Source organism: Coturnix japonica, chromosome 12, assembly GCF_001577835.2.
Source record: "Coturnix japonica isolate 7356 chromosome 12, Coturnix japonica 2.1, whole genome shotgun sequence".
NCBI classification, from domain to species: Eukaryota; Metazoa; Chordata; class Aves; order Galliformes; family Phasianidae; genus Coturnix; species Coturnix japonica.
In genome coordinates, this window is record NC_029527.1 from 5,393,832 (window position 1) to 5,415,019 (window position 21,188).

Here is a 21,188-nt window from a genome sequence, read left to right on the forward strand (position 1 = left end):
TTGAGCTCTGGCCCTATAATTTTGTAATCAGACATCAGAGTCTGATTGTCATAATTGTGTGTCTAATTTGCATTTAGAATTACCAAGATTATGCATGTCAATTAGATATTTGAGTCCACAATTAGATATTGCACGTTATGGTAATTGCACATGGAAATTAGACATACAGTTGCATGCAAATGCTTGTGCACACTGTTGGTTGAGATACCAAGTGCAAGCTTTAGGTAATTCAAATACAGGATCTCCAGTGTGACAGTAAAGAGAAACTGTGATGGACCAATACTATTGCTTGTGTAGTTTGGTACTAGGTGAGCTGCATAAAATAAAAATATTAAATGAAAACATGGTGTAATGTCTTTTTGAATTGTTACGAGCAAGTGATCCTGCTTTTTGGGATCTGTTTCATTTAAGGAAGCTACTGAAAGAAAAACTGAAGTGTTTGTTATCTCATTGCAAAGTCATTTATTGTTCTTTATGGTGATGATTCAGTGGTTAAGCTCCTGTCTTGACATTTTTTTGCAGTAGTACACGGTTGAATTATAGCTGTCTTGCCAGGCATTTTTAAGTTACCAAATTATTAGGTGACAGTTACAGGTACCTGTCAGCAGGTTATCAAGAAATTGAGACAGGTATACTAGGTTGAAAATTTGGTATTCTCATATCAAAATGATACAGTGCTTTAAAAATGCCTTAGCTTTTTTAATAACAAAAGAAGCACTACAGCATGGCTGGTAAGCGTGCAGCAGTCTGCAGAAATGAACTGGTACATTTTCATTGTTTACAGTGAAACAGCCTGATTTAGATAAAGTGTGGACTGTTTGAGGAAGTTATTCTTTGTGTTGCCTGTAAAATGAAACATGATGTCTTTCAGTGTGGTTTCAATTAATGCCACACACTCAGAGCGTCTGGTGTGATAAAGAAGGAAACAAATGTTAATTGGAATGTTATGCAATTTTTTAGTGGACATACCTAGCACTAAAACTCCTGTGGGGGAAAAAAAAAAGATTTAAAACACTTCAAAGATAAAGAATGGAGTCAATAAAAGCACACATTTGTTTTAGTCACTGGATCCTTTTGCAGAATCACCTTGTCTAGTGTTCATTTGTTCAGAAGCCTGGGGGCAGCAAACAATTATTTGTTACAATTCATACTACGTGAAATGGATTTTTAATATTTTTAAAATTTTTATATCAAACAAACATTACTATTACATTTTCAGAAAGTGTGTATGTATGTGTATGTAAAGAGAGAGAGCACTGGAGCAAGAGAAAGTATTTATTCTTCTGACCTATCATGTACTGACTGATACACTGGAGATTATAGTGCTTATGTGTGATTTTTGGTAATCTATTTATTCTGTATGTTCACACTTGATAATGTAGATGCTTTGCATAAATATTCCACAGTGCTTACTCCTGAAATACTCAGAGATTTTACACACAATTCTGATTTTTAATAGCAAAGTAATTTTCATTTAATTATGAAGCAGTAAAGTATTTCAAAGACAAATGTGATTTGGCATGATTATTTAACATGCCAAATTTACAAAAAGAAAAGATTGGAAACTTATTTCCATGACAAAATTTTGGTGATTATCAATTTTCTGAAAGCTCTGTTTTGGGGTGAATCGTTGTGTTATTGGAAGCATCTGTGACAACTGTAAACTGACCTCAGTCTCATGGTTCTGAGAGAGGCTGTAAGCACAGAGCTGCTCCCACAGCTTGAAAACTTCTGGTCAATGCTTACACTGGATGTTTTGAAATTGCTTTGAACATCAATGGAACAGAAGCAAACTGCTTGTTTTCAACATTTTATGTAGCAGCAAACTACATTTTCTGGTTTAAACCTATCAACCATATGTGAAAATTGTTTTGGTAGGATGTTTCCTGAGGGCTTTTATAAACATATTTTAGTTTTTGATGAATTTCAGTGAACAATTTAAAAATAATGTATGTTTAAATATTTCATCCAAAAAAGATATGTGCAATTTCTGAGTTTCTGTAAATCTTCAGTTGCTGAAAAAATCCTATTTCTGTCTGTTTATGTGTAGAAGTCAGTGGCCTTTGAGGCTGAGTGCAGGTCAGTTGTGTTTTGGAGTGACGGAAAGCACACCGTGTTGTGCTGCTGACAGATGACGTGGCCCTTGTCTGGGAAACTGCTTTTGCATTGCTACTCTCAATTTCCAGTCTGTGTTAATTGAATTCAAGAACATGCCTATATTGTATATGAGCTTACAACTAACTTTCAGAGATATTTTGAAGTAGGATACAGAATAACAAGAGGTTATTTGAACATTCAAATATTTTACATTCATTTGTGTTATTATTATTTGTAAAAATACGAAGGATACAGTATAAGGGACAATATGAGTTTAATTCTTCTGCAAACTTTATTAGTTTGTTTTCTTGGATGTATATTAATGTTTTGACATGGCTAATGAAGTGACGGAAATGTTCCTTTACTATCTTATTGAACTAAACTTTTTATGTAACTGTTGGATCTTAAGAAGTGTTTCACATTTCCTCCTTTTTTTTTTTTTTTTTTTTTAAATCCCACTGTATGTGTTTTCATTTCCTTATTCCAAATTGTTGTATTTATAAATCATATTTAAAACTGTAATTTATGTTACTGTGCTGATAGTGATAAGTTTTACTTAAGTTAGCTGTGTTTAAGTTGGCAAAAAATAATTGTTTTGCAATTAAGCTATGTAGAGATTAATGCTATTGCTGTTTGCTTAGACTGACAAGACTGCCTTCTGGCTGTTCAAAGCACTGCACTGCAATCAACAACATTTACTAGGCCACTGTGGACTAACTGTTTTGAGAAAGCAGCCTGTTTTTGTGGCAGCAGCTTATGCTTCAAAATTGCCTACAGCTAGGATGTAAATTTTCCTCATTTTGATATTCTGAAATTTATTAATGAAATAGAAAGGACTCTGCCTTCCAATACGCAGAGGTAATATCTTTTTATTTTACAGAAGAGAAAGATATGTATCCATCAGATAAAATCAGAGGAGTCACACTTGTTGATATTTCATTCAGTATTCTCCCTTTTATGGCAGCATGCCTCATGACACTGGATTTTATCACGTGTAATCCCTTAAAAACTAAGGAGGCTTTATTTCTCCTCTGAACATATTATTTTCAAAAATAAGGGCTACCGTACTTTTGAAAATGTTCTTACTTAATCTAAAAATTAAAGCTACAACTTCATGTTTGTTTTATAGTATAGGCCTTTATTTTTGCTAAATGTAAGATTTGTGAAATTGCTCAACTTTCTGGCATATCTGGAGAAATAATGTATGTGACAAGAGGAGTGGAACTGGATGATCTCTGGGGTCCCTTCCAGCCCCAGATATTTCATGATTCTATGACTGTGTTTAGTACGAGGGGAATATAGGATGAATGCTGACATGAGCATCAGAACTGTTTGCCAGAAGATTTTACCAATGCTCGTGGACAAGCAAGCATAGCAGTGAATAACTGATGAAACATTTAAAACTGCAAAAATTAGGCTTATGTCTATGCAACATAAACCTGAACATAATTGCCAAGAGCTAGCAAGACCCATTCTCTACACATTATGCTGACATTGATAAACAACATGTACTGCAGTGAGCTGAAAAATTGTATCTATCTATTTCTGGGGAGAGATAACACAAAATAGAATACGAAAACTAAATTTTAGAGTGAATAATTATTAAGTAGTATTTCCTGAAAGCTAAAAGTTGAATAATTAGAAATAAAGTAAAAATCATTATATGAAGATATGTATGTCTGAATGTAGAAAAACATACTAAAAGGCAAAGGTAAAACAGCCTGAGTAACTAATAAAAAAAAGAAATCTTGTGATGTTTTTACATTGTTGTTATTCTAATAACAATAGTAGTTTGGTGTGACTTTGTCAAAAATACTGAGCAAGGACTGCTGTGGTTTATGAATTATGTTTGCAGTCAGGTTAACTATAATAGGTAAGTCTCAAGAGGAAAACTTTAATTATATTAATATATGTTATAAGAATAATCTGGCAAATAAAACATTCTTCTTCATTTCAGCATTTTAGGGAACACCTTGACAAGCTTTTTGCAAAAGGAATTGGAATGCTGGACATTGCTTTAAATGAAGCTTTCAACATGCTCAATGAAGTAAGTTAATGCTTTTCAGGTTTACACTGCTGATATTTTTCCAGCTCTTTAGCAATTACTGTCAATTTTAAGGTAATAAATTAGAACTCACTCCAAAATAGTTGTGACAGTAAAATGCTGCCCATAGAAGAAGCAATGTTTATAATCTATATGTGGGGGGAGTATGCTTATATTTACTAACTTTATAATTATGTTGCTTTTGTTGTTGTTGTTTGTGTACATGTGTGTACACAGTATTCACCTCTATATGTCTATGTCTTTAAATAAGTTTATTTCAGTAGCTGCTCTAGGTGTTAAAAAATACTAGGATAATATGCAAATTTCACCAATTTGATTGTCTTTTATTTTTTTTCTTTTGGAAGGGTTAATATTTCAGGTACCACAAGAATTTTTCTATTTCATAAACATTCTGAGGATACACCTTGACTAGAATCCCAGAATGATGACTCATTGGTTTGATTTGTGGCATGTTGATTATAGTGTCTTATAGCTTATTTAAAGGAAGAACAGTTGAATAATTTTGTGTTTGTTTTTATGTGTCTTGAAGAGCCTCAGCAGCTCAGAGATACTAATATTAATTAGTAAGTAGATAATGAAATGATTCAATCCTTGTTTGGAATCCCTGTGTAAGGAGGAAGGCTTTAGTATAAAAGAGGGATTACTAGAAAGACAAAGCAATATCAAATGGGTGGTAGGTGAGTGAAAACAAAAATCATGTGGATTTCTAATGGTTAAATAACTATTAAAAGAGATTCTTCGATATTTGTTAGATGAGTTAACTTTTTCAAATGAAATTGAGAGACTTTTAAAGACTTTCCCAAAGGAAGAAAAAGGGAATATTGCAATGCACTGCAAATAAAAAACAGTGATTTGATGACAGATTATTTATTTAGGCTATTTTTTCTAGATGATTGTTTTCTTCTATTAAACTTCCAATGTCATTATGATAATAATGTAGCTCCGTATTTAGGCATTCTAGTTGGTCCACAGATGCAGACTAGTAACTTAATGTTATCCTGGTGACAGTCCAGCTGACAGCACTTTGTGTTGTGTAATATTAAAATAGTGATGGACACGTCTTAGAAATTGCATTTTTTTCTATGCATAGTTTGTTCTTTAGTGAGAGTCACACTTTGTATCTAGGAAAGCGTGATAAACCATGCTTACATGTATATTCAGCTCTCATAAAGCTGAGAAAATTTGCAAGAGACCATAACAGGATCAAGCTTTCTTTCTTTCATACTTTTAAGAATTCACATTTCTATTTTCTGCAGGCACATCAGCAAAGTCTCTGAGAGCTCCTGCTATACAACCTAGGCCCGAAAAAAACCAAATAAACAAAAGCCAACTATCCTTAAAAGAATACTGCTAACCTTTTTACACTTTGTCTACAGCATGTGACCTTTATATGCCAGAAATCTGTCCAAGTGAACTACAGCTTAGTTAAAGATGTCTGGGTTACATTTAAAAAAGAAAGATGGAAGGGAGGCTTATTTAGAATCTAGGTGGGTTTTCAGAATGGTTCAGGATTTACAGTAATTAAACTCATTTAATTTTGTCTTGCAATTACCTGCATTTCAATTTCTGTATTTGCCTAGGTTGTTAAAATCTGAAGATGTTGATACTGATCTTTGAAATGCATGTTTAAAATCTACTTCCAAATTCTTTCCAACCATTGATTTAAGCAGTGTTCATTAGTTGCTGTAAGAATACAGAAGTGCTTAGTAGAGCAGTTAGGCACCTACACTGTCATGTGACAACTGCAATTATCTCTTTTGGTGACAAATGTGGTCTTTGCAGTGATTACCTTTTTAAAAAAATCAAAGCCAATTAAATAAAATTCTGTGACATTTCAAAGACTGCTAATCACAACCAAATGCTCTGAATGTCAGGATGCATAGAAATTTTTGCTGCTTACTGATGAATCACTGAGTTAATTGTAGTTCATCATAAGTCCCTTGTCATTGTTATTATTATGGTAAACACTTTCATCATTCTTGCTATTCAATAAAATTAAAGTTCTAGACAAATATGTGAAGATATCACCAAAGTATTTGAATTTCATCTCATTCTTAAAAATATTCAAACAGCCATGTAGAATAATGCATATGCACACAGATTAATATTTTAAAATAGATATATGAAGGCATTCCCCCTTCATTAATTTCCCTTTTACTATAACTTGTGCATTTCAAAGTATGTTGATCATATGAATGGAGTGGGTGTTGTGATAGAACAAGGAATAATGGCTTTAAAGTAAAAGAGGGTAGATTTAGAATGGTTTTAAAATAAGAGGCTACATTTAGCTTAGGTACTAGGAGGAAATCCTTTACTGAGGAAATGGTGAGGCACTGGAAGGGATTGCTCAGAGAAACTGTAGATGCCCCATCACAGGAAGTGTTCAAGGGTAGATTTAATGAGTTCCTTGGCAGCTCGTTCTAATGGGAAGTATCCCAGCCAATGGCAGGGGGTTTGGAACTGGGTGATCCTGAATGTCCCTTCCAACTCAAAACACTGTGTTTTGTTGAATATTTATGAAGATGAAGTCTCTTTCATCTTTATGAAGAAGTATTATATCCAGGATCATATTAATGAAGGAATTCAACTTTAATAGTTATGCATAAGGATAAGACTGGAAAAATGGATAAGACTGAAAAAAAAGTTAAGGATATATTAACTTGCAGGTATCACAGACAATAGCTTCTATACTTGCACACTTCAAGTACATTCTGGTGTCTGTCTGTCTACCTGTGCTGTAGTGCTGCTTTCCAGCAGCATATGTATGTTCATTTCGTGAGTATGTGAGAATCTGGGAAACTTGGTTCTCCCAGATAAACGTTTTATGAAAAATAACATGTGGTATGTAATATGGAGTGAATACAGACACCATATGAATAGCATGTCTCTAAATTGCGTATCCTCTGTATCTAACAGAATGCGTTGTATTAAAATGAAGTTTTTCTTTTATAGTTCAATCACACAGGACAAGGAAGTATTTGCAGCCAAGCCATAATGTTGATTACTGATGGAGCTGTGGACACATATGATACCATATTTGCAAAATATAATTGGCCAGACAGAAAAGTAAGTATTTTCTCACCTGTATTTAATGGAAAAACAAAATTATCTTATGCAGTATGAAATATAAGTTTATTAAAAAGTCAGTAGTATTCCTGCTATTCATCTAAACATGATTTTGGTTAACTGGATGTTTTTTTTAACCAAAAAGTATATTTTTGGTTATTATATAATGCTTTTTATATGATACATTACTGAACATGAAAACCTTTCTCCTCCTTATTCTAAAATATTAATTAATAATTCAGTGCTTTTTGAATCTTGAGAAGAATGTATATAATCTGGAGCTAGAATAGTTTACTATAGTTGAAGAAGAAACAGATGTAGTTCTCAATATCTTTTCTTTCTGTGTTTGAGTAATGGGTATAGTTGTCAATGGATGAACTTTTATTGGAAAAAAAAAATAAAATTAAAAGATTATTTGGTGCATTTTGGAGACATAAAGAAAGCATTCCAAAACTTAAGATATGTCTTATGCACACAGATTTTATCTAGATGAGTATGAGTAATCACTACTTGCATCTGACATAAACTCCACATCACTGAAAAATGTGGCTGAAAGCCACTGCTAACAAGGGACTCTGAAGTATTATAAGTAAATCTCATAATAAGAACCTGATATCTTTGGATTCTGTCTAGTGATCCACAAAATGAATATAACAACCCTGACCTGACATTTGAATCAATCTAAGGTCTTAATTTTATTTATTTATGAATTTATTTATTTATGTCATTATGCCAGGAGCATGACTATTAAAATATGCATAGTAATTGCACAACTGTATTTCATTCTATGGACTGTATCTGCTTTTGAGGTAGTATTTTTTCTGTGAAGGATTATATCATCCAGTTAGGGAAACAGTGAGATCATCTATGTCTTGAAATTGTTCAATAGCGTGATAAAAACTGCAGTTCAGTTTGTATGGTTTAAGTTGAACAATGCTTCAATTATACTGAAAGCCAGTGCTTGTTTTCAGTTACCTCTCTTTATAATATATGCAGCTTCTTACTTAAATAAGATCAGCAGAAAAGAGATGTTTGAGTTGTTCTGTTTCAAGCAAGCATCTGCAGTCTCTGCAAAATTTAAAGAGTGCACATTATTAATTTCTCACCAGCAAAAAAGCAATCATAATTGCTTATGAAACTCATTTGTTTGCATTTGATAATAAGAGTTAACATAGTATGCCAATTAATTAATTTGGATTAGTAAATAAAAGTACAGATGGTAAGAAACTGAAGATGAAGTTGGACTGAATGTCTTTATTATTTGCATCTGGAACAAGCTGAAATCAACAGAATCTATAATAAAGGTCCAAATTTGGAGGAAAGTGTTGGTGCAAAACTACAGGTTTTTTGATTAAAATGACAAAACTTGGGTTATGTTTGGTCATCTCTGTTTGCTACAATAAGGAAATAGCAGAACTACAGGACTGCTTTCTTTATAAATACTTTCTGTTCATTGTAGCTCAAGATTAACTGAAAACTCCTGACTGTTCACTGATTTTACAGACAAGGAAGATGGAAATCTTAATCTGCGTTTTTTTCAAAGGCTGTTTTAGGCCTCCTTTTGTAGCCTTTGGAATATAGTGAAATAAAATTTCAAATTTCTATTATTATTTTTTTATTTTTTAGAATGCAAATCAAGCCAGAACCAAGCACAATGTTGTATAGTGGACAAGTATTTACAGGGTTTAAGATATGTTTATGTCTGACAAGTATGTTTACAGCTACGTGTGGTAGCACAAGTAGAGGAAAGAGTCCAAACATGAGGCTTAAATAAGAAAATGATTTACTGCATATTTTTCTAACCGATTGTTCAGGTACATTGCTGGTCTGATGAGGTATGGCAATTCCAGTAGCCTCTGAGTAATTGTTAACTACCCTGGAAAACTATAGACTAGCAAAAATAAGTTGTTTTCAGATTTTTGCATCTGGATGTTGAAAGTATTTCTACCTAGTTTGCATGATCCACTCTTAGTTCATTCCTGGATCACTTTTCTTTTAACAATATCTTCATATAATTCTATTTTATATAATTCTTACTGAATTAAAATAAGCCATCATGTGTTGTTTTTCTACATACTGAGGCTTTAAGTGAACTTCTGCTGGGTATTTACATTAAGTTTAGAAGGTTGGTAAATTGCATGTTTAAATATCAAATCTCAAGAGATGTTTGGAAAGGGAATGTTACAAAGGGAGGAAGTTAAATGTTTGGTATAGTATTCTCTTGCTGGCATCTTATTACATATAGTAAATGGTATTTCTTGCTCATTTTGCTCTGAGAGGCCAAATTCTGCTGGTTTAAAAATGTAACAGACATTGTTTATATATGAAATTGTTATTCATATATACCATTTTACCAGAGAACCTCTGTTAGCCTTCGTGGTGTCTGGCTATAGAGTAATCCAACAATACACGCACATATATCAAGATGGTGTGGAAGATTCATTACATGCAGATCATAGATGTGTAGTTTAGTATTCATTTCAGCAAAGCGCTTACATATGTGAATTATTACATCTCAGCTAACCAAAGCAAGGGATTCAGGCATACATTAAAGTGCTTTACTGAATTAAGAACTAAACAAGTCATTCCAAACAATTCCCTCTTTAGAACTCTGTTGTGGGTCTGCTGAGCCTTTCTAAGTAAATCTTGAGCTGTTAGTGAATCTGCATTTTATAGAATATCCATTTAGAGCATGCTTTTTTCATCTCAATTTATATTTATATGTATAGATAGATTTAAACTGACATAACAACATTACCTAGAATCTGAGACTTCTGAAGAATGTGTTTGTCTCTGTAGACATAACTTTTCTATTCTGTTCCCATGTGTAGACATTTGTTGCAATACTGATAAAAACCTATTCTTCTGTGTGAAGTTCCAAATACCGTCATCTTGTAATCCTCCCTACTCTTCCTATCGTAATTTTCTCAGTGCGAAAGTGACAGATTAGTATGTCTGAATGAATATGTTCTGTTTTAATGGGATAATGTATCTGCATTGACTTCTGTTAAGCTCAGTCACAAAGGTTTCTTCTTATGAACTGATGAAACCTTTTTTTAAGGAATTTTAACACTGGAGTTCAGTTTAGAACATTGATAAATGCCCTAGAAAACTCAAGTTCTTGTTCTGTCATCTTACATTTTTAGAAATTCAAATTTTGAAAAACCATGTAGGATTTTAAATCTTTTGGGTCTAATTATTGAACTTGCATTGTGACAGTAAAATGTATATCCCAATGGTTGCTGGTCAGCAATTCATTATGACAATAGAAGCAGCTGTAAATACTGCAGAAGAATTTGGTTTTTTAACTTCTAACTCCTCTATGCAAATGAAGACAATAGCCACTGAGAGTTTGCTCTTTTTTTTAAGGATTGTGTATCTTGCAAACCCTACAGTCCATTTCCATATCTGTAATACTTCAATAGAATCTCAAATTATTGGTAACTTCTGGTAACATTTTTATGCTTAATTCAATTTTTTAAAAAAGAAATAGTAACAAGTTATACTTGTTTGATGAAATATCACTCCCACAAACACCCTCAAAAAGATGACACATGTATGTCGTTAGGAAGCTTAAAGTAGAATTTGGAAGTATACATGAATGGAGGCAAGAGATGTATACACTACACAAGCTCCTGGCCTTCATTCCTCTTGTTAAGAGCAAAACAGGACTTTCTATTATGTGATTCTCATTGCCAGCTTCTGATGAATAAGAATTTTTTATTTTTGAATTATAACAAAGGTAGCATGAGTTATGGTCTGTCTTTTCTGTCTTCATGCTTTCCAATTGCTTTAATAATATGAGACAACAAAACCATGAAGAAAAATTTACTTAGTATGGAGAATGATGACAAAAGATAAAATAATACTGTTCTTACAATTAATAATTTACATTTCAGTCACTAGAAATAAACTGAACTAAATATTCAGTATTTCAGATAGAAAGCAAAGTGCAAGTTTTAAACTCAAGAATATCTGCTCTTGTTCTTGTAGATTTTCTCTTTTATACTAGAGAAAACTCATGCAAATAAGAAATTGGTGGAGCATACTGTAAACTGGTAAACCGTCTGAAAGTTATTTTTTTGTTATGGATTTGCATGAAAGGCTGCAGTGAGTTATCTTTGTGTGCAAATGAGGTCTTGCAAAGCCCCCATAAATGTTGGACCTGAGTATGATTTCCAACAAACAGTGGATTTGTGGCTGCAGCTGATCTCCCTTATGATGTCCCTTACACTTCCAGGTACAAAAAGCACTCATCATACAGTGCTGAGTTATCTGCCGTGTGTCACTTATTCAAGATTCCAATGTGCCTCTTTTGGAACACATGCCTCGCCCCAATTTTGCATTGTCAAAAAAAAACCATACAAAAAAACAAAACTTGACCAGCCTGAAAATGACTTAATTGCAATTGCCCTGAAGTAGGTGTACAGTTGTTTTCAATTATTTTTACAAATAAATGGAAAAATCCCTAGGCAGTTCATCTATTCTATTAACTTAATCTCCAAGAATTAAATTAACCTAGTATGTATTTATTAGTTTTGCTCACACTGTGAAAAATAAATGGCTGAATTTTCCATAAAAGGAGAGGTTTGTCTAAATACTGCTTGCTGAAACATCTGTGATAGAGATAGGTGAGCACTAAACATTTGCCTTGAGTATACTTATATAAAACTTAAGGTTTAATTTTCATCATTTACTTATGCTATCAAGTCTCATAGGCACAAATATTTGTGGATGAATTTAATCCTGTTTGCAAAAGTGGTCTTGGATACATTATCTTTCTATCCTACCATTTATTGTCATTTGCAGTTGAAAAAGCGTTTCTCATCTCACCAATCTGTGGGAGTACCATCAGTGTGGCGTTCTTGTGGTTGTATTGCTAGGAATTTTGATTAGGGACCATAGAATCTGACTGGAGAGTATGAACAGTTGCAGATTTCTGCTGTTTTCTTGAGTAAAACTCGAACCTGACTTTATGACTTATATTCCAGCGAAAAATTAAAATCGGACCACCATTCAGAAATGTATTTAGAATTGTATTGATTGCAAGTTTAATTCCCTATTTTCCCCACATCTCTTCTTGTGAATGTCCCACCCCTGGAGTTGTTTAAGGCCAGGTTGGATGGGGCCCTGGGCAGTCTGGTCTAGTTCTAGATCTGGTGGCTGGCAGCTCTGTGTGTAGATGGGGTTTTGCAACTTAATGATACCTGAGGTCTCTTCCAATCCAAGCTGCTCTATGATTCTGCTGCTACAGTGGGAGTACTGCTTGCAATTTTTTTCCACGCAGAATTGGGAATATATTGGTAGCATCATGCCACTGTGTGGAAAGTAGAGATTAGTGACGTCTAAAATCTATCTTATGTTTAACAGAGACCACGTCTAACTTTAAAAGGATTCAGACTTTTAGTACAGTTCAGAATTTCTACCTCTGCTGAATCTATAATGGGGACATCCAGTATCCAGTAGCTGAGTTAACTCGATTTAATAGAAAATGTGTGTTCTCGGCAGTGCTGCTCCCGAGTGTCTGGGATGTAGGCAGCACACACAACCCACCAGAGATTTATCCATTGTAACAATATTTTCCTCATCCTATCTGCATAGCATTGCCAGAAGAGTTTCTTTAGAAAATTGCTGTATTTCAGAGAGCGCTAGGAATTCTATTTTCTTTGTTTCCTACATAAGCAGAATATTTGCCAAGAGTAAAAGGACCTGTTAGCTGCTTTGTGAAATCATTTTTTCCTTTTGTTATATAAAATCTGTTTACAGCACCTTGTATGTTATTCAGTGGAATACCATCAAAATGAGCGTTATCTGCTCTTTTTGGACTATTTATCTAAATTATCACGGATTTCATGCTGAGAAGTACATAGCACCTATAAAGAGATTGAGACTGTTGAGAATAATAAAAATAAAAAATGGGTGGCAGAACTCATTCTATAAAAAGCATGATGGAAACTTAGCAGTATTATCATTAATATGATTGTAATAACTGTGATAGTATTTTTTCAATATTTTGATTTGTTTGAGAAACCAGAACCAAATTTGTGCAAAATATTCGTATACTTATACTAACAGCATGAGAAATTTGTGACTACGGAGATATTAGCACCGTATCTGATAATACTGAGTTTTTGGCTAAAAACAATTCTGCCTGACTAAGTACGTTTTGACATATGGCACCCCATTTTGAAAGAAACTGTTTTATTCAGGCTGACCTAAATTCTCCTTAAAAGGTTATGTATGGAAGCTAGAGATGAGCCAAACATCTGACGACGCCTTTGTGGTACATCATGTTTGTGCAATTTCAGCCAGAAAAAATGCATTTGGCTCTACATTTGTAGCAAAAGTAACATCTAATAAGCCATTAGGTCAGTGTAACTAGTGGAATTCTCCTATGAATATATGTTAAATTCAACATGTAGTTATTCTGAAACATGAAGCTCAGAACTCTCTTTGCATGTGTTCTACTTGTATAAAAAATAGGAAATACTAAACAATTTTCATAATCGTTCTGATCACAATGGAATCCTCACATGCTTTCCCCATATTAGTAGACATGACTAAATTGAAGTTACTCCATTTTTGGTCACATAGAAGCAAGTATGTAGGAAATTTTTCTTCTCTCTTCGTAGCTTTCAAAAAGTTGCTCAAAATTGTGTCCCCTTTCCATAAAGAGAGCTGCAGTCATTAATTGGTACCAGCCAGCCAGATCAAGTGCTTCAGTTGAAAAGCACTGAAACTTCAGGAAAGTGAGCAAATTTCTTTCCTGCAAAAGTAAATTCCTCCATCAACTTCCTCATTTCAGGTAGGGAACTCTGGTAAGCACTGTACCTCTCTACACCAGAGCAATTCTTAGGTGTGATCTTTGTTGCCATTATTAAATTCCATAAGTACAGTGTGTTAACAGTAGGAACAGCTGCCTAAAAGGAGTGTTCAGGAGCCCACTAGGGACTCTTAGGAAAAGGATACAGTACAGCAGGCAAGCTCTTCACTCCAGTTCTCACATTGCTGAATTTCAAGTAACTACTGTCCAGATCAAAAGGAAAATATAATAGATGTTTCAGCATCCAATGTTACTATATTCTATATTTTTACATTTAAATCTTTATTTTTTTTTTTAATAGGCAATGGCATTAATTGAATGGTTTGAAATAACATGTAGATTTGCAGAAAGCAATCTAGATAACTTTACAACATCTAGTGAGAAATAGATGGATAAACACCTGGTTTAGTTCACAGCTTTTTAAATAACAGAACATTTAATAGCCATAAGGGAATAGTAATGTAAAACAAGCCATACAAGTTTGTTAAAAACTCTACCAATGAACTACATTTTTTTTCTACTAATGAATGGATTTAGACTTCCCAAAAGAAAGTAGCTCAACAAAACATTTGTCTTTTCCTCCTTCCTCCAGAGTGACTTATTAATAGGTTGTTGAGTGGCAAGAGAACCTGGCCTTCGTTCCTACATTTATATTTAATCAAGTGCTAACAGTATCTACAAGACCCAGAACTACTCACAGGAACTGTATCAGTTCAAAGTGTACTTGCCCTCTGACTGAGGCTAGATTATTAAATTAGGCCAAGTTATGATGCCATCATAAGCAGATACTCTTGCATTTAATTTGCTTAATTAATTTTGCTGCTGTTCTAAGAGTAAAATGTCTTGTGCTGGTTTGGTCTTTTGAGCATGACTACTCACACTGTGATATATTTCCCAGTTAGGAAGTTTCTTTCAATGCATAATTTCTTGTAAGAAGTTTTCTGAAACAACACTTTGAGATTAGACTTTTAAAATTTCATCTATCCTGTATGCCACATTCATTTATCCTTCTAGCCATGCTAGAAGTCATTGTAAAGTTCTTCCAGTATTGCTGAAGTGCTCTATATCCTTCTTAATGTGGTTGAAGTAGCCGGTGTATTGTATTCAAGTAATACATAAAATTCATAACAGACTAAAAAAAAGGTGTTTCAGAGCTTCATTAATGCTTGTTTTCCATCATAACTGGTTTTAAGTTTTTAGGAGTGCTCCACTGTGTTAACTAGAAATACTGGGAAGGTCTGTGATGTGAGGAAAAAAAGCATCTGGACCAAATGACAAAATGTAGAGCTTAAAAAAACAACCAGGCTATTCAAGAATTGAACAGTACATTTCTCCTTGGAAGTTAACTTAAATCTTAATTTTCTGTATCCTACAGTGTATTAGTCTGGATTATAATCTCAGTATTAACAGATGTTAACACTAATGTTTTAATGTATTTAGAAATTCAATTGCATTTCACCTGTCTGCACTGTACAAATTTCAGAAAAGTGAAGGTAATGGTTTTATGTAAATGTGTCATTGGCTAATCTGTAACGTTATCCCCCACAACTGCTGCAATACGTGCTGCTGGTGTGATTTTCTGTGATAGCACTGTTAATAAATTAGGCCCATTGCCTCTTGATGGCAGTGTATTTCCTTCTCAAGTTCATAGGCCTTACAGAACGTTTATGACTCATTACAGCCAGTGCAGCAGTTTGTGCCCTAATAAATCAGAGGAGCTTTGCAGAGATGATCTTGACAGTAATGAATCTTTCTGTTGGCATTTTCACTTCACAGACACAAATAATGAAGCAAAACTGCCCCATCTGGCCACTCAGTAAGAGTCAAATCACAGCGGGAAGCTGTTTTCTCAAGCATGACAGAGGTCATTGTGTGCAGCAGGAGTGAGCGATAGAGGGTTGTGCTGTGAGTGACAGTGTAGAATGAAGCCATTTATGAGCTTTTATCATTATAATTACAATTATTAGCTGTGCAGCCAAGGTTCTCTCCGCCCTTCTACCAGCTCTGTGTGCTGTTACATCAAGAACTACCTTAACTGATTTCTGCAGATTTACTGGGAGAGATTTTGGTTGTTGCAAAGGAATTGATTCAATCAACTCAGTCAACCATTGAAGTGGTATTATTAAAGTCTCTCTTAGAATTTCTTTTAAAATGAATCTCTGCAAATTTACTTCCTTGAAAGTGCAGATGCTGACAAAAGTTGTTGTATACAATTTGTAAGCTAATAGATGAAGCGAGTTCACTCAGCTTTAGGAACACATGGCAGAAATACAGAATACGTCATCTCCAATTGGCCGGTGGCTCTGTCAAGTCTACTGCATGGTCTCTGGCAGAATGCAAGCAGGCGATCATTCCACCTGCTCTAAAATCCTCAGCTCTTAGGTCTGACTTCATTGTTATACTATTCATTTATCAATGGAGTTCTGCCACAGAACTTTGATACACACAGAGTATCAAGTTTTCCTGAGTGCCCTTTGCCAAGTTCTGCCCCTGTTGCAGACCAGCTCTACATTCAGTGAAGAGTCACATAGCATCTCTCTTTAAAGTTTATAGCACATTTCTAATAATCTTACTTTCACCTACTTGATATCAGTGTTGTTTCTGATTTCTTCCTTTTCTAAGATGAAGTATTTTCTCCCAGCTTTGTTTACTGAATGGAGTTTCTTGATTGTGTTAGACAATAGACTAGAAAAAAGGCTTTCTTCTGCTGTAGAGGTGTTCAGGATAGGTTTGTCTTCTTCCCCTTCTTCTTTTGTTTTTTTCTTTTCTCATCGGTTCAGTGCTCTTTTAGTAGCAATCCAGTCCTGAAAAAATGACGTGGTTAGTAAAAGTAATTGCAGCAGAGAGACCTCGCCTAGCTGATGTTTCTAACAGCTCTACCAGGTGATATTAGGCAGATGTCACCCGGATACTCCCCCCACTGACATACTGCTCTTTTCTTCTTCCATGCCATATGCTGAAATGTTTGTTAGTGCCTATATTCACTTTTCTGCCTAGGTTGTTTTTCCTCTAGTTCTGAAATGCTGTTGTTTCAGTAGTCATAACTCAGCAGGAGCTATCAGAGAAGAAAGTTAGTTAATGTTAATTTCTGAAACGTGACAAACTTTGTACTAATTTTTCCTTCACCTAGAGTATGCATTTCTATCTTCTATTTACGTAATGATTTTTATCCAGGAAAGTTCATGTTTACTTTATGAATGATATATTTAAGGAGCATTCATTCATCACAGGAATGTAGATATTCATTCTATGCCAGCACTACAGAACAGATTTATTTTTATTTTTTTTTAAAGTGAAAGTCCAAAAATGATTTTCTTTTTCAGTTGAAATTTTACAAGGGTAATTTCACACAGAGAGAATACAATTCTCTGAGTACAAATCTCTCTACAATATGGATGCTGTAACTGCATGTTGACAGTACCAAATGATCCAGAATAACCACAGATAAGTAAAGACTCAGTTTTATTTTCCTAACCTTCATAGTTTTACATAATGGTATTATTATTAACAACCCGAAGGAGGGGCCACATCATTGCTGTCAAAACTGAACTTGTACCTTGTATTTTTTATCCTTACAAAGAGTTATTTTTTGTTCTTATTATCTGTGGTATTCCCTTTTTTTTCCAACTTGCAATCATGAAACAATGCATAATGAAAACATATATTTGATCCTAAAATAGGAATGAAGGTCTAGAAGAGGCAGCTTGGGTCAAATGCTGTTCAGTTTAATAAATTCTTCTGGGTTTGCTGGACTGACATGGCAGCCAGAGCCTGTAAAGGAAGGGAGAGGTACAAAGAACATCCAGGTCAATAGAGGCAATGCTAGTGAGAGGGAAGGGGAGGGAACCTGAAGAAGCAGTTTCAAGTAAGATGAAAGGTTAAAAAAAGTGAAGCTTTGAGAATGGTGGAAAGGAGCAGTCAGTGAGTCTGTGGCTATAAGAAAGCGTTCAGAAGACTGTACAAGAACATGCACTTTGAACTTTCTCTACACAGATTCACAATCTGTGAAATAACATGACAAATACATAGGTTTGCTACGACACATCAGAATGCTTAGAGATGCTCTTGTGCAATAGGAGACAGCTTTATTTTAGAGTTCTAGCTGTAGAACAAGGCTGTTTGAAAATGTCTACTTGATCCTGGGGATGGATATGTGCAGTGTGCTGTAGAAGAGGGCAGCAATTCTCTGCTTGTCCTTTCAGATATGATGTGTGTAAATCCTCATGTTTGGCTAAGAGTAAAACACCCTAGCTAAACTTTGTGTTTTTTATTGTCTTGACAGAAGTACCACTGTACTCTGTTCCTGTCTCTCACTGATAGCTATGGGCTAGCACTAAAGCTTGAGTGATAAAGTAGAAGTCATTTTCTTTCCCAGTACGCGGCCAGCGGGATCTGACATTAACAATGCCGTATTTTCATATTAAAAGAAACACATCTAATTTTCCATTCATCTTGTGTATTTTAGTCCTTTTTAAAAGCTAAATTATCACTATGTTGGCAGTTAGTGTTAATTATATTGTTAGTGGGTCACAGTTTTATGCCTTACAAAAAAACAAAAAGACGTTGTAACGGTGTTGAGGCAATAATGCACACACATTTATCTTACCAAATGAGAAGACAACATAAAATAGTCAAAACACAGGAGGGAAGCATTATGTGCATATAATGTCAATTTTAGTTCTTAAATATTACTTTTCCTGAAGTATTTTAAATCAGAGCAATTTTCATTTTTATCCTCTTCACTGTTGTATCTCGTAGCATAGGCTAACTCAGATATTTTTCTTAGAAGTTACTGATCTTCAGTCACAGATGAACATATGAATGTGGAGAGAATAAATTTGAACTCTACTGGTTGCCTTGCAGTTAGTTTTAAGTCTGCTCTTTCTCTGCTTAGAAATTTTGCCAACTTGACTGTGTCTCGCAGATGCAACAAGGATCTCTTTAGCTACCACCTCATTAACATCTTAAATTTGCGACTGCAGTGCTATTATAATACTTGATAACACCACCTACAATCACTTCGCTATGAAATGGCTCTCTGTGGTTGTATCATCTCTATTTTACTGCCACTAGTTTTGTGAGTCGACAACACAGTAAAAACCTTGCTAAAAAAGAAAGATGGCAAGAACATAAGAGCACCATGGTTGAAATTGTCTTAAGCTTTCTGTGATAGCATTCTGGATGAGCTTTCATTAGACTAGTGGTTCAATCTGGCTGTGTCAATGAAGTGGGTACTTGCAGGAGCAAGGAAGGAGGGAGGTGGGGGTTGATCTCTGCTATGTGTTTTCTGTCTTGCTCTAGCAGCACAGGCCAGAGGCAGAGGAATGTGTGCTAAACCATGAAGGTCCAGGTGCTTCTGGACCCTGATGAGCAGTGACACCAACAATGGCAAAAGCAGGAAGTGCTAGATGTCTGTTCATATGCAGAAATGATATATCAATGCAAAAGCTTCTGCTGCTGCTGAAAAGAACATCTGTTCCTTCCCTGTTCTCCTTCCCCCTTCAAGTTCTTTCTCCTAAGCTCACTGTGAGCTCAAGGACTGAGTTCAGATGTCTGAGCAGACAGATAATTAACCTGGCAAAAAGAAAAATACTTCAGCTTCTAGGTCAGAACAGGAGTGGGAGGGGAGAGAGGGGGAACTTTTGTCATTGGAAATCTTTCTTGTTCAGTAGCAAAAACCTCCCTTTTTTGGGGTAGAATGTTCTATCAGTAACAATAATGTTATTCTTGGTAAAATTAAGTGTGCTTGTTGGGAAGTTTTTATATAATACAGGGAAGCTCCTGTATTATGCAAAGGCAAATTATGTGTATTCAAATCAGTATTATGAAAGAGAAGTTTTGGGGAAGCTTTCTTATAATTTTTAGTTTAAAATAACATTGACAAAAGGAAGAATATTAATTTAGAAGGCAGAATAAAAAAGAAAGGGTGGGGCAGCATGCTTTAGGTTTTGTAATAAGAAACAAGATGATTTCATTATACATAAATTAATTCATTACCACATATTTTTCAACTTAATTTTTGTGTTGATTGCTTTTATTATTTTTAGTTTCTTGAATGAAATACATATGCAAGAAACTATAAAACTTGGCAGTATTAAGTGAAGTGAATTAAAGCCATGTCATTAAATGGTGCTATTAATTGGGCGGAGATTTTTCTAGAGGAAATTATATAGATTCTAAACTTGATCTTGCTCCTACTTGCCTTAACAGCCACATTCCTTAGCAGTCACATTTGGTACCCAAATTTAAGCATCCATAAATTCTGATTGATGAGTACACTTGTATCTTAGGAAGGAATATGTTTTGTAAATGGAGGTTTGAAAAAAAGCAGATGAAAAACATCTTAGACTCAGGTATGGGTAGTGCATAATAACTGGAGAGTCCTTCTGACATGTAATGGATGTCCTTCAGCTTGAGTGTATTACCAAGCTTGGCAGTCTGTGGTTTTGAAAAGAGTAATTATCTGCTGATAAGGTTAGCAATGTCTGTGTTGACTTAAGAAAGTTTTATGTGCCTCTGTTGCATTAAGATGTTCTGTGCTGTGAGACCTGAAAGTAAAAGTAGAATATTTCAAATCTTTTGACAATGAATATATGTATTTTCTTCTAACTTAAAGCAAACTTTGAGGATCTGTTTGGGAATTTCATCATTAAGTAATTAATAAATGATTAAGTGAAAATTATTCAAAGCTGAAACCATTTACAGAGATGTATGAAAATGACCTGTGAGAGAAATGCTGATTTAATTTTGAGGACTTGCTATTTTTGTGACTGTTTTTTGTACTAGATGTGTTGAACTGAACATCTCAGATTTATACTAGGTATTTCACAAAGGGGGTATGGTATATGTAAAGGCTAAGCAGTGAAACTTTTCTGTTCATTTGTTGTATCACATCTGACCCATTTATATTACTGTAACTGCTAAAAGGCAACAGGCTTTAGAATTGCTTAGTTTTGACTAAATGTCGATCCAGAGGCTACAACCTTTGCTCATAATTAGAACATAGTCTTTTAGCAGTCAGCCAAAGCACTGCATTTTGCAGTTAACATCATCACTAAAAGCACTGAATATAGAAAGTTTCTCCCCAGGGGTTTCTAAAGCGGCAAAAAGTGCTGAGTGAAAGGCTTAATGTTAAAT

At 34.5% G+C, this 21,188-nt stretch overlaps 1 protein-coding gene across 5 annotated transcripts in view; it reads left to right on the top strand.

Annotated features, from left to right (window-relative positions):
- Positions 1 to 21,188, top strand: part of CACNA2D3 (calcium voltage-gated channel auxiliary subunit alpha2delta 3) — a 333,983-nt gene that overhangs the window by 166,245 nt on the left and 146,550 nt on the right. For all 5 annotated transcript variants that reach the window (XR_001558078.2, XR_004308777.1, XM_015875440.2 and 2 more), the window contains exons 10-11: positions 4,055 to 4,144; positions 7,115 to 7,228. Coding sequence is in view for 3 of the 5 variants with exons in the window: in XM_015875440.2 (XP_015730926.1) it covers positions 4,055 to 4,144; positions 7,115 to 7,228 (204 nt within the window). In the remaining 2 variants the exon portion in view is untranslated. The remainder of the gene's footprint in view (positions 1 to 4,054; positions 4,145 to 7,114; positions 7,229 to 21,188) is intronic.